General features: G+C 38.4%; 1 protein-coding gene across 8 annotated transcripts in view; it reads left to right on the forward strand.

Moving 5' to 3' along the window:
* Positions 1-13,854, forward strand: part of RNF216 (ring finger protein 216) — a 172,847-nt gene that overhangs the window by 31,885 nt on the left and 127,108 nt on the right. For 6 of the 8 annotated variants that reach the window (XM_032607102.1, XM_032607101.1, XM_032607109.1 and 3 more), the window contains exons 4-5: positions 8,759-9,616; positions 10,579-10,655. In XM_032607102.1, the coding sequence (XP_032462993.1) occupies positions 8,759-9,616; positions 10,579-10,655 (935 nt within the window). The remainder of the gene's footprint in view (positions 1-8,758; positions 9,617-10,578; positions 10,656-13,854) is intronic. The other 2 variants (XM_032607108.1, XM_032607107.1) reach the window with 1 other exon arrangement.

Consider the following 13,854-nt stretch of genomic DNA (forward strand, 5'->3'; position numbering starts at 1 on the left):
GTAGGGGCCTTATAGCAGCTGAGAGCACCTCTTGTGCTACACTTGCAGCACTATTCGTTGGCACTTGTTCTACATTTCTGGGAACAGCCTCTTTTATACCCTACCTGATGTCCCCTTAGCTTAGAAGTCAGAAGCTGTATGTTTTGGTCTATTTCTGGACTTAACTTCTGCACTATTGCTCTGACTCTTCATGTACTAGTCCACAGTGTTATAATTACTATGTCCTTATAATGTATCTTAATATCAGATAGTGCCCATCTCCCCTTATTACTCTATATTTTTCAGACTCATCCAGGATATTTTGTGCTTATATTTTAATGCAAATTTTAAGATCAGCTTTTCTAATTCCAAAAGATAGGTAGATAGTTTGTTTAATTTTAAAAATATTTTATTGTTATAGAAAGTTTTTATAATATTGACCCTTTCTAACTAAGAACAAGTTCTTTCAGTCTAACCTTTTATATTCCTCAGCCAGAGCATTTTGTATTTTTCTTACAGTAGATCTTAAACATTTTTAAGTTTGTTCCTGGTTATTTTATGTTTTCTCTTGCTTTTGTAAATGGCATCTTTTCTTCTGTGTACCTTTTAAACATTTTTTTAATTTAAAAGTCTGTTGGTTTTTATATTAATTTCATAATCAGCTTGTTTTTATTGTCTGTAGTCATTTTTCAGTTGACCCAAGGAATGGTATCTGGTCCATCTGTAAATAATGATACAGTTTCTTCCTTTCCAGTTTTTATACTTGTCTAATTATATTAAGTGATAAGTCTTCAAAATTTTTAAGTAATAGCGGTAATAGAAATAAGAAAAATAGCCACTGACATAAGTGGGAATACTTTTAATATTTCTTCTTAAGTGTGATGGTGACTTTTTGCTTGAGATACCATTTTTAAATTATGTTAAGGAAGTAGCTATCTACTTTATTTCAAGTTTTTATTAATGAGTAAATGTAGAATTCTGTCAAATTCAATCTCAGCATCTGTGGAGATTATTATATGATTTTTTAAAAATCTGTTAATGTGGTAAATTACTTTGTCTCTGGGCAGACTTTGCTTGGTAATGGTATTACAGTATGATGGTAATGTGCTATTAGATTCTATTTGCTAAGATTTATTTAGGGTTTTCTCCATAGATCTCAGGAGTGAGATTGGCCCATAGGGGTGTGTGTGTGCCTGGGCTGTCCTTGACAAATTTTTTATAAACATTATTCTGACTTAATGAAGACTCTAGAAGTTTTCTTTCTTTTTCTGTGCTCTGATAAAATATTTTAAATAATGTTGGAGTTACCTGTTCTTTAAAGATTTGGTAGAACTTACCCTAAAGGCATCTGGGCTATTTCTTTTCATGGAGGACGGTTGTTTGAAACTGTTTCAGCTTCTTCTGTGGTGATTGACATGTCTAGATTTTCTGTTGCTTTCAGTATCTGTTTTGGTCCCTGATATTTTTCTAGAAAATCATTTATTTCTTCAGCATTTTTTAATATATTTAATAGAGTTAAACAAAATAGCCTGTTCTTTCTACTTACTCTGAACCTATGGTTCCTCCATTTTCCTTTTCTATTTTAGTGTAGCTGTGGTTTTTTAGCCTTTTTCCTTGATTTGATGAGCTAACCATTATCTTCCCTCCTCCCTTCTTCTCCTCCATCCAGTCCTAAGAACTACTAACCACTTGTGTCTCTATAGATTTGCCTATTCTAGACATGTTATATGAACGGAATCATATACTATTTGGTCCTTTGTGACCAGCTTCTTTCTTTAGCATAACGTTTTCAAGGTCATCTGTAATGTAGGATGAATCGGTACTTCACTCCTTTCTATTGCTGAATAATATTCCATTGTGTGGATATACCACATCTTGTTTAGCCTTTCATCCATTGATGGACATTTGAGTTGCTTCCACTTTTTTGTGATTATGAATAATGAATAATGCTGCTATGAACATTCATGTAGAAGTTTTTCTGTGGACATATGTTTTCGTTTCTCTTGAGTATTGTCTTAGTCTATTTGGGCTGCTCTAACAAGATACCACAGACGGGGTAGCTTATGACAGAAATTTATTGCTCACACTTCTGCAGGCTGGGAAGTTCAAGATCAAGATTCCAGCATGATCGTGTAAAGGTCCTCTTCCTGATTCATAGCTGGCACTTTCTCACTGTGTCCTCACATGGTGGAAGGAGCTAGGAACCTCCCTGGAGCCTCTTCTATAAAGGCACTAATCCCATTCATGAGGGTTCTACCCTCATGACTTAGCACCTCCCAGAGACTCCCCTTACTGCTGCCATTACCTTTGATGATTAGGATTTCAACATATGAATTTGGAGGCAGAGGGAGTGGGTACATTCAGACCATAGCAGGTATATACCTAGGAATGGAATTGCTGGATCATAAGGTAAATCTGTATTTTACTCTCCCAGACTGTTTTCCATAGTAGTAGCACCATTTTACATTCCTACCAGCAGTGTGAGTGTTCCAGCTTCTCCATATTCTCATCAATAATTGCTGTCTATCTTTCTTATTACAGCCATCTTCATAGTTGTGAAGCAGTATCTCATTATGATTTTGATTTGCATTTCCCGATGGCTAATGATGTTGGCCTCTTTTCATGTGCTTATTGGCCATTTGTATATCTTTGGAGAAATGTCTATGCAGATCCTTTGCTCGTTTTTTTTTTTTAATTTTTTTTAATTTTATTTTTGGTTGCATTGGGTCTTCGTTGCTGCACGCGGGCTTTCTCTAGTTGCATCGTGCGGGGGCTACTCTTCGTTGCCATGCGTGGGATTCTCATTGTGGTAGCTTCTCTTGTTGTGGAGCATGGGCTCTAGGCGTGCGGACTTCAGTAGTTGTGGCATGTGGGCTCAGTAGTTGCGGCATGTGGGCTCAATAGTTGTGGCTCGCAGGCTCTAGAGCCTAGGCTCAGTAGTTGTGACACATGGGCTTAGTTATTCTGCGGCATATGGGATCTTCCTGGACCAGAGCTCGAACCCCTGTCCCCTGCATTGGCAGGTGGATTCTTAAACACTGCGCCACCAGGGAGGTCTCCCTTTGCTCATTTTTAAAGTGTGTTGTCTTCTTATTATTGAATATTTAGATATTCTGAATACTATACCTTATCAGATGTCTTAATTTGTGGATATTTTTTCTAGCTTTGTGAATTGTCTTTTTACTTTTTTGATAGTATCCTTTAAGCACAAAAGTTTTAAACTTTGAAGTTCAGTTTATCTCTTCCTTTGTCACTTGTTTTGGTATCATGTCTAATACTACATATGACCTATTTTAACCTTTTTTTTTGGCCACACCATGTGGCATGCGGGATCTTAGTTCCCCGACTAGGGATTGAACCCGCGACTCCTACAGTGGAAGTGTGAAGTCCTAACCACTAGACCACCAGGGAAGTCCCCCCATATGGTCTATTTTAAAGGCTAGTTCAGGCTTCCTCACATCATAGAAGCCTCAGCACTAATGCTTATTAGTGTTTTAAACTCTGGGGACTGTAAAGACTTTAAAACACTTTAACTCTATTTGTTTACCTCCCAACTTAAATACTGGGTTTTTTTTTTAATATATTTTAATTCTGTATACATTTTAAAAAGTTTATTTATTTATTTTTGGCTGCATTGGGACTTCGTTGCTGTGCGCTGGCTTTCTCTAGTTGTGGAGAGCAGGGGCTCCTCTTCATTGTGGTGCATGGGCTTCTCATTGCGGTGGCTTCTCTTGTTGCGGAGCATGGGCTCTAGAGCGCGGGCTCAGTAGTTGTGGCACACGGGCTCAGTAGTTGTGGCTCACGGGCTCTAGAGTGCAGGCTCAGTAGTTGTGGCGCATGGGCTTAGTTGCTCTGTGGCATGTGGGATCTTCCCGGACCAGAGCTCAAACCCGTGTCCCCTGCGTTGGCAGGCGGATTCTTAACCACTGTGCCACCAGGGAAGCCCCTGTATACATTGTTTTAAACCCTGTGTTTTATACAATCAGTATTCACTTTACCTTCTCCAGATATTTATCTTTTTATGTTGGTCTTCATTCCTTTCTGCATCTCTGGCCTTAAAACAGAGATTATTTTTACTCTACCTAAAGAACACTCTTTAGGATTTTCTTTATAGTAAATCTGATATTTTCGTTGAGTATAGAATTCAATGTGTCAGTTATTTTCTTTTAATACAAGGAAGATACTATTCCAGTATTTTTTGCTTCCATTTTTCTTTTATTTATTTAATTGAAATATAGTTGATTTATAATGTTGTGTTAATTACTGCTATACAACAAAGTGATTCAGTTATACATACCTATATTTTTTACTTTCTTTTCCATTATAGTTTATCATAGGATATTGATATAGTTCTCTGTGCTATTCAGTGGGACCTTGGTGTTTATCCATCTGGCTTCCATTTTTCTATTGAAAAGTCAGTCTTATTTTTTCCTTTTGAAAGTAGCGTGTGCTGCTGCTTTAAATTTTTATCTTTGTATTTGATTTCTACAGTCTTCCTATTGCTGTATCTAGGTCTGTTTGGATTTTTTTTTAATTATCCGGTTTAGATCTTCAGAAATGAAATCAAGCTGCTGTTCTGCTTGAATATTCGTATTTTATCTTCAGATATTGCTTCTTATCTCCCTCCTCTTTTTCTAGAACTTTAGTTACATAGTTGGGTAAAACCTTTTCACTGTATTATTCTTTTTTTTTTTTTTTTTTTTTTTTTTTTTTCACTGTATTATTCTTTATGTCTCCTATTCTCTTATCTAATTTTCAATCATTTTGTGTCTCTATGCATTATTCTGGCTATTTTCTTCTGACCTGTCTTTCCGTTCACTAATTTTTCTTTTCAACTGTGTTTATTTAAAATGCTGTGCACTGATCCATTGATTCCTGATCTCAGTTATCGTATTTTTACATTCTGGAATTTCCATTTGATAGTTTATTTTTCTTTCTTTGTAACAGTTTCTAGTTCTCTGGTGAAACTTTCAATCTAGTCTTTTATTTCCTTAAACATGCTAAGCATGTTATTTTAGAATCCATGTCTGATAACTTCACTATTTGAAATCACTGTAGATTTGTTTCTGTTGTCTGTTACTTCTCTTGGTTTTCTATTATGTTGCATCAACTTCTTATATGCCTGGTTATTTTTTGTTGAATAGTAGTATCACTATATATGAAAATTTTGAGGTTCTAGGTGATATTATCTTTCTTCAAAGAGGGCCTATATTTGTTTCTCAAAGAAGGTTTGGGAGACCAGGAAACTCAGATCCAGGGATTTAAACTATTGAAACTAGGATTCAGCTTCTGGGAGGTCCAGCATATTTCCGGTTTACCGTTACTTCAGTGGTGTACCCTTCAAGGAATGACCCTAGAGCTTGAGATTTACCAGAACTCCTCCCCATGGTGAGTTCTGAATTCTGATTTTGTGCACTTAGCTCCTCAAAAAAGATACCAAAGGTTTCATTCAATCTTCTCATTCTTCATCCAGGTCTGGGATTGGCAAATGCATCTGTAGAAGAAAAGTAGCTTATTTTGTTGGATTTCTTCCTCCTGGATCCTGAGGCCTTCAAGTAGATGTTTTGCTTTGATATTTTGACCAGGGTTTCTGCTTTTACTCAGTAGAAGGGTTGATCTGCATGGTCTAGCATGCCATTGCTAGAATCAGAAATCTGCTTTGGTGTCTTTGTCCATGTGCTTTCTGAATCCCAGTGGTGTAGTAACTCTTGATTGTATACAGGCATGTCTCATTTTACTGTGCTTTGCAGATATTGCTCTTTTTTATTTTTTTTAACGAATTGCAGGTGTGTAGCAACCTCGCACTGAGCAAGTCTTTTGGCACCTTTTTTCCAATAGCATTTTTAAAAATTAAAGATTTACATTTTTTTTTTAACGATAATGCCATTGCACACTTAATAGACTACAGTATAGTGTAAACATAACTTTTCTATGCACTGGGAGACCAGAAAGTTCATGAGACTTGCTTTATTGGGATGCTCGGTTTATTGCGGTGGTCTGGAACCAAACCTGCAGTATCTCTGGGGTATGCCTGTAGTTGATTATAGAGTTGGGTTTTGCCTAGTGGTTCTATTTAAAGAGACTTTTTTTTTTTTTTTTTGCTGTATGCGGGCCTCTCACTGTTGTGGCCTCTCCCATTGTGGAGCACAGGCTCTGTGGCCATGGCTCATGGGCCCAGCCGCTCCGCGGCATGTGGGATCTTCCCGGACCGGGGCCCGAACCCATGTCCCCTGCATCAGCAGGCGGACTCTCAACCACTGCGCCACCAGGGAAGCCCCTAAAGAGACTTTTAAATTAAATAGGTAAATTGATCTAATTTATATTTATTAATGTGACCATTATACTTTGTTTTTAGTTCCCTCATAGTGTTTAATATGCTTTATATTTTCATTGCTTTTAAAAATGATCTTTCACTATACTCCCTGGATTTTTGAGGTTTTATTTTATTTATATTGTGGGCATGTGTCCTTGCTGATAATTTGAAAGGTTTTTATCCTTAGGTTTTTTTGTTTTTAGTTCTTCTAGTACTTGCTTTTATACTTTCAATTGCTATCCTTACATATGTCCTTATATGTTGATTTATTAGCTTTAAGTGTATCTTTTGACCCTCAGCTTCTCCATTTCCCCTCCCAACTTTTGATGGTTACCTTATTTCTACAAAACCATGATTTAGAACATTTATATTAAATACCTAATTACTTCATTACTACTTTGTGTTCCTGCTTCTCTCTTCTCATTTCATTCACTGTGTAGTACTGATTTTATCATCTGTGTTGTTCATCTACCACTTCTTTTTTCAATAGTTAGGTATCTTAATATAATTTCTGTACTGGTTATTTTTTATCACTACTCAATGTTGAATGCATTTTAAGTTTTCCTGGACCAGCTCTTTGCAGGCATTTATGTTGGGGAAAGGCTCAGGCACTATTCTTGGCTAGCAGGAATTCTTCCTATGACAGAGGATATTGGGGTGGCAGCAGGTGGGGGAGGTGTGCTTACATGCACGTGTGCTTCTTTCTTTCTTACTGCCTGGCAGATACTGCCAGTTTCAGAGCAGCCCAGTTCAAAGTTCTCTCCCTCCTGCCTCACTGACAGCCTACCTCCAGCAGAGACGTGTGTCTTCCTTCAGTCTAACCTCAGAACATCGTTGCTGCCAAATGGAGTGGAAGTTCCCATTGTTCAAGCAAGGAGTTGGTTTTGCCCGCTAGGCCACACCACCTACTTTGGAAAACTCAGCCTTTCTGAAGCTTTCTCTGCCTTGCCTAAAATCTGGTTAGACTTCCCTCACTAGATTTATCAGCTCCTTCTCGTATATATTGTGATTTGGGATCGCAGATGTCTGCTGGTTTTATCAAAGATTTTCAGTTTTTTGTCTCATTCTCCTCTCTGGATTGGGGTAATTTCAGAGAAGAGAAGGATCAGAGGCATCTTTATTCTGCTACCTTAAAATTGGGCATTCTACTTTTTTTTTTTTTTTTTTTTGGCGGTACACGGGCCTCTCACTGTTGTGACCTCTCCTGTTGCGGAGCACAGGCTCCAGACACACAGCCTCCGCGGCCATGGCTCACGGGCCCAGCCGCTCCGTGTCCAGGACCGGGGCACAAACCCGTGTCCCCTGCATAGGCAGGCGGACTCTCAACCACTGCACCACCAGGGAAGCCCAGGGCATTCCACTTTTTACATTTATAAATAACATATGATTGTGTTCTCTATAGAAATTGAAACAATACAGATAAAACTGAAGTCTGTCTTCACTAGCCCCTTCTGCCCCAGAGGTTTCCCAGAGGAACTGTTGTCACTAGTTTGGCATGTATCCTTCCATATCTTTTTCTTTGAATTCATATGTATTCGCGTGTGCGTGTGTGTGTGTGTGTGTGTGTGTGTGTGTGTGTATACTTTTAGAAATGGTATGTTTATGTCTGTTTTGATTTTTTTAAAGAATAGAATCAGTCTGTGTATGTATTGTTTTGTAACTTTTCTTCACGTAGTAACGTTTATTGGTGATGTTTCCATTTCATTACATATAGAGATACCTCTTGGAGGGGTGGAGAGTTGGAGAGTATTTTGTAGAGCAGATAAATAATAGTTTACTTAACTATTTGCTTAGGAACAAACTTCAGAATGTCTCCAGTGTTTTTCTTTTTATGTTGCAAGCAGTGTGGCAGTGAATATGCTTCCTTTGGATACACAAGGGTTTATAGAATAGATATTGAAAAACGATAGTGACAAATCACAAGGATATACATTTTTTAAAAAATAAGTAATACCAAATTGCTTTCCTAAATTCACAAGCAATGAATGATAGTATGAGAGTTTTCCCACATCTGTACCAATGCTAACTAAAAAGTTGTCTAACTAAAAATTGTTTGCCAGTCTTGGGTGGGGGGTACCTTGTTTTAATTTGCATTTTGCTGAATTACTAATGAGATTTAGCTGCTTTTCGTGTGTCTGTTGAACGTTTCTCATTCCTCTACTGTGTTGTCATTCTTTCATTATTTTCTGTACTATGCAGTTACTTTTGTTTTACTGGTCTCAGGTGAAATTATGATTCAAACTATAAGTCATGCTTCAATCAATGAATGGCCGCTTTGATTCTTACAGTTACTATAGTGTGACCAAATTTCAATGTAAGATAAATGTGAAGAATAGGTCTCATGGGGGAGGGTGTTTTTGTTTTTGTTTCTTTCCTGTCCAACCTCAGAGGCTCAATATAAGTACATAGGGAGGTATAGACACAGGAAAAAAATTGAATTATTATTAAAATTTCATTTTTTCTTAGACAAATAAACCTCAGACATCACGACCCAATCTCATCAAACCAGCTGCCCAGTGGCAAGATCTCAAAAGATTGGGAGAAGAAAGGCCTAAAAAGTCTAGAGCAGCCTTTGAATCAGATAAGAACCGCTTTTTTTCTGTGTGTAACAGCTCGTTGTTTGGTTCTGGGGCACAGGATGATTCTGAGGATAACTACGGTGAATTTCTAGATCTTGGGCCTCCTGGAGTTTCTGAATTGATTAAGCCAAGTGGACAAACAGAAAGAGAACCCAAGCCTGGACCAAGTCATAACCAAGCAACAAATGACATTGTCAACCACAGAGCAGAGCAGAAAATCATTATCTTGAAAGAAGGTAGTCTTCTTTTTCCAGAAGGTGATCCTTTGGACACTCAGAACCAGTCATCTGAAGACTCAGAGACAGAGCTTTTATCAAACCTCGGAGAATCAACTGATATCCTAGATGACCAGGCCATCGAAGAAGACTGCTGGTTAGACCATCCTTACTTCCAGTCGCTGAACCAACAGCCCCGTGAGATAACAAACCAGGTTGTGCCTCAGGAGCGGCAGCCTGAAGTAGAACTGGGCCCACTGTTGTATCAGCATGAAGCCTCAGGGTCAGCTTTTCCAAGACCAGCTTTTCCAAGATCAGAACCCCAGCAGGATGGGATTCCAGGCCCTTCTTCTCCTCAGCCTGCCCATCCTCTGGAAGAGCTTGAAGACCAACAATTAGCAATAGATGATGAAGAGCCAGGTCCAGCCTTTCCACTGCAAGGATCTCAGGAGCCCAATTTGGAAAACCTTTGGGGGCAAGAAGCTCCTGATGTAGACCAAGAACTCATTGCACTATTAGTGAAAGAAACAGTAAGTTTTATTTTGATATGTAAATAATTATACACACCAAGTATACTGAGTTTCCTTTTATTGCAAAAGTATTATTTGTGCGTGTGGACTTCATTTTCTGAATTTCCTAGATTTGTAGACTAGAAGGAGAGAAACTGAAGATTTGAAAATTGAATCAGGATTCCTGAATGTATGCTTAAACCCTCAGCAAGCCCTCTGGGGATTCTAGCTGCAGATCATGGTTGCCCTCATGCTGTCATATGAGCAGTCCCTGCAGTTTTTAAAAAGGAATTGAGATAACTCCAAATTCAAACCCTTAAAGCAGGTTTATAAGATTACCTAGAGCTACACTGTCCAATACAGTAGCTTCATTTGGCTGTTTAAATTTAAATGTCTTACAATTAAATAAAATTTAAATTTCATTTCTGGTGGCACCAGTCATATTTTAAGTGCTCAATAGCCACATGAGGCTGAACAGCTACCGTGTTGGAAAGCACAGAATAGAACATTTCCACCTTTGTACCAAGTTCTGTTAGATAGCACTGACCTAGAAAGTCATACAGGGCTCTGTGGGCTGCTGTTTGCCTTGGAACAGTCTTTTAACCCTTCTTCCCCCAGGTTTTTTCATCTGGTCCACTAGATTGTGTGCTTCTTGAGGGTATACACTAGAAAGTGTTTTATTCGTCTTTAGACTTCCTTTGCTTGGGCAGAGATGTTCAATATTTATTGAAAGACTATAGAATAGACATGCAGAATGGGGGCAGAGGACCAGGTGATCTCTGCGTACCTTTCTAAATTCTATATTCTGTGTAGACAGATAAATCTGGGCACCTTGTGTGAAGGTTTAAGCCAGACACAAAACTGCTTTACAGTCCTTTTCTAGTCTTTAGTCATTTTATGTACTTTTTGCCATCTGGTTTTTATTGCAATTTGAAACCATACCAGGGGATGAAATATAAATAATGTTTTTTATTCCCTTCTAGGAAGTAAGATTTCCAGATGTAGCACATGGGTATATTGAGGAAATAATTCATTTGAAAAATTACTATGATTTGAATGTGTAAGTATACCACCACGCTTTTTTTCTTTCTTCTTTTTTATTGTGGTAAAATATACATAACACAAAACACTTTAACCATTTGTAAGTGTACAGTTCAGTGGCATTAAGTATATTTACATTTTTGCACAACCATCACCACCATCCATCTCCAGAACTTTTTCATCTTCTCGAACTGAACCTGTCCCCACTCCCTCTCCCAAGCATGTGCCAGCCACTGTTTTACTTCTGTCTCTATGAATTTGGCTTCTCTAGAGACCTCATGTAAGTGGAGTCACACAATATTTGTCCTTTTGTGGCTGCCTTACTTCAGTTAGCCTTATGTCTTTTTGAATCATCCTATTAGAAGAGTTTTAATTTTAGTCGTATACAGGCTGTTTTCTGGATCTTGTATAGAATCATGCATGGTTATAGAATTAAGATGTTTAGTTCATTCTTAGCATTGATACTACCCATGTTTTGGGTAGGATGTTAAAGATATATTCTTCTCTATATTTGTAACAAAGTATTCTGTAGCCACTCTGCCTATATAGAGAAAGGTATGGAAGTGTCTTCTTTAGTTTTCATTATAAAGATGATAAATATGTTTTTTGGGGTTTTTTTTTTTTGCGTTACGTGGACCTCTCACTGCTGTGGCCCCTCCTGTTGCGGAGCACAGGCTCCGGACGCGCAGGCCCAGCGGCCATGGCTCACGGGGCCTGCGCGTCCGGAGCCTGTGCTCCACAACGGGAGGGGCCACAGCAGTGAGAGGCCCGCATACCGCAAAACAAAAAAAATAATAATAAATAAAAAGTGTCCCAGGGCTTCCCTGGTGGCGCAGTGGTTGAGAGTCTGCCTGCCAGTGCAGGGGACACGGGTTCGAGCCCTGGTCTGGGAAGATCCCACGTGCCACGGAGCAGCTGGGCCCGTGAGCTACAAATACTGAGCTCTGCGCGTCTGGAGCCTGTGCTCCGCAGCAAGAGAGGCCGCGACAGTGAGAGGCCCGCGCACCGCGATGAAGAGTGGCCCCCGCTTGCCACAGCTAGAGAAAGCCCTCGCACAGAAACGAAGACCCAACACAGCCAAAAATAAATAAATGAATAAATAAATTTAAAAAAAAAAAAAAAAAAAAAAAAAAAAAAAAAAAAAAAAAGTGTCCCAAAGAATACAAAATGAAAAATAAATCTCTTTCCTCTTATACTCTTTCACCTCCTTCTAGTATGCAGAGGTGGAACAGTTGTAAATTTGTAAAGAGCAGTAGGTATTGAACTTGATCAGATTTTCGGTTGATTAACACAGATTATTTTAATTAAAGGTGGATACTAAACCTCTGTCCTCAAAGATTATATTCTGTACCGTAGAACTCAGGAAGGGTGCGAGTGGGAGCTGGCTGCCTTAACCAAGAGGGAAGGGCCCTCTTTCTGAGGTTAGCAGCCCAGAGGAAGTACTTTTTTCTAATTCATACAAAGGCACTGTGGGGCCATTGGCAGCCCTATCTCTCCCCCTCTGTCCAGAGGCAGGCACTGTTACCAGTTTTTTAAACCAAGATGGAATCAAGGTTTCAAATGTATTTATCTTTTTAGCTTTTTAATTTAGAACAGTCCCCCACTTACTTTTTTTTTAATGTTACTGATTTTTTTTTCCCCCTGTAATTTTTGAACATAAAAAGTTGAAAGAACACCCTGTATCCACCACCTAGGTTATTATCTGGCATTCTGCTGTAAGGAAGATTTTGCCTTTTATTTCTTGCGTGCTTTTTTTTTATTTTTTATTTTTTTTTTTATTTTTGGCTGAGTTGGGTCTTTGCTGCACGCGGGCTTTCTCTGGTTGATGTGAGCAAAGACTGCTCTTAGTTGCGGTGCGTGGGCTTCTCATTGCGGTGGCTTCTCTTATTGCAGAGCACGGGCTCTAGGTGTGCGGGCTTCAGTAGTTGAGGCTCTCGGGCTCTAGAGAGCAGGCTCAGTAGTTGTGGCGCACGGGTTTAGTTGCTCCACAGCATGTGGGATCTTCCCGGACCAGGGCTCGAACCCGTGTCCCCTGCATTGGCAGGCGGATTCTTAACCACTGTGCCACCAGGGAAGCCCTGTGCTCTTTTTTAAATCTCTGTAGACATAAAGGTTTGTATAAGTGGTGCTTTATAATTTTTTTCTTTTTGAAACTGAATTATCCTAAATTTGACCAGTAGGAGCTTCTTAAGATGCACTTGTGTCTTTTTAGCATGACTTCATTAGTCTTTGAGCACATCCTGGCTTTCTAATAGGCCAAGTTACCCCAGGCTTACCTTGAACTTCTCTGCCCAAAACCTGGAATCTGTCATTTCCTCCAAGAAACCCAGGTTTCTTAGAATGAGGATTGTTATTTATAAACTAACATCTTGGGGCTAAACTTGCTCATCATACCTACTAGCCTGTCATTACTTCTAGGACCTTTTTAAGGGACAAACCAAGAAAATAAGTTTTTTTTAAATCATGAATTTATATTCAAATTTTCCCATTCAAATTTAACATTAAAATTTTTTTCTCAATCTTTCTGAATTTTACATTTATGTGTTTTTTCTTCCACTAAAAACGTAATTTCTAATAACATTAATATATTTATTTTCTTTATCCTAAAATATACATAAAATAATTTTAACATTATAGTACCGATGTTACTAGTACTAATACCTCTACTGAGTGAAGTAAACAATGTTTTGTAGTTATTTTTGCACTTACGTATATTTCACTAAGGCAATACAGTTAGAATATAGACTGTGCTGGGCTGTAGATTGATGATGTTGGTCAGGTCTGGAAATTTTGTAGCCATTATCTCATTAAATAATTCTTTTGCCCTGTTCTCTTTTTCCCCTCTTCTGAAACACTTTTCTTCTAACCCTTGTCCATGATGGCTCTTAACATCATCTCTTTGTTTCTGAGATGCATTCCAGATGATTTTTCAGATCTAACCTCCAGCTCACCAATTGTCTTTTCAGTGGGGTATAATCTGCTAGTAAGTCCATCTGTTATGTTTTTAATTTCAGTTTCTATATGTTTTTCATTTCTAGTATTTTTATTCTTTAATTCTTCAGGCCATTCTAATAGTGTTTTATTTTTTGTTTGTATTTTTAATCACTTTAGGTCTTTAAAAACAAACATAACTTCTTTGTGTTCTGAGTGTGATCGTTCTGACACATGAAGTTCTTGTGAATCTCATTCTGTTGTTTCTCCTGGCCTCATGGTGTCCT

This window comes from Phocoena sinus, chromosome 15 (genome assembly GCF_008692025.1).
Source record: "Phocoena sinus isolate mPhoSin1 chromosome 15, mPhoSin1.pri, whole genome shotgun sequence".
Classification (NCBI taxonomy): Eukaryota; Metazoa; Chordata; class Mammalia; order Artiodactyla; family Phocoenidae; genus Phocoena; species Phocoena sinus.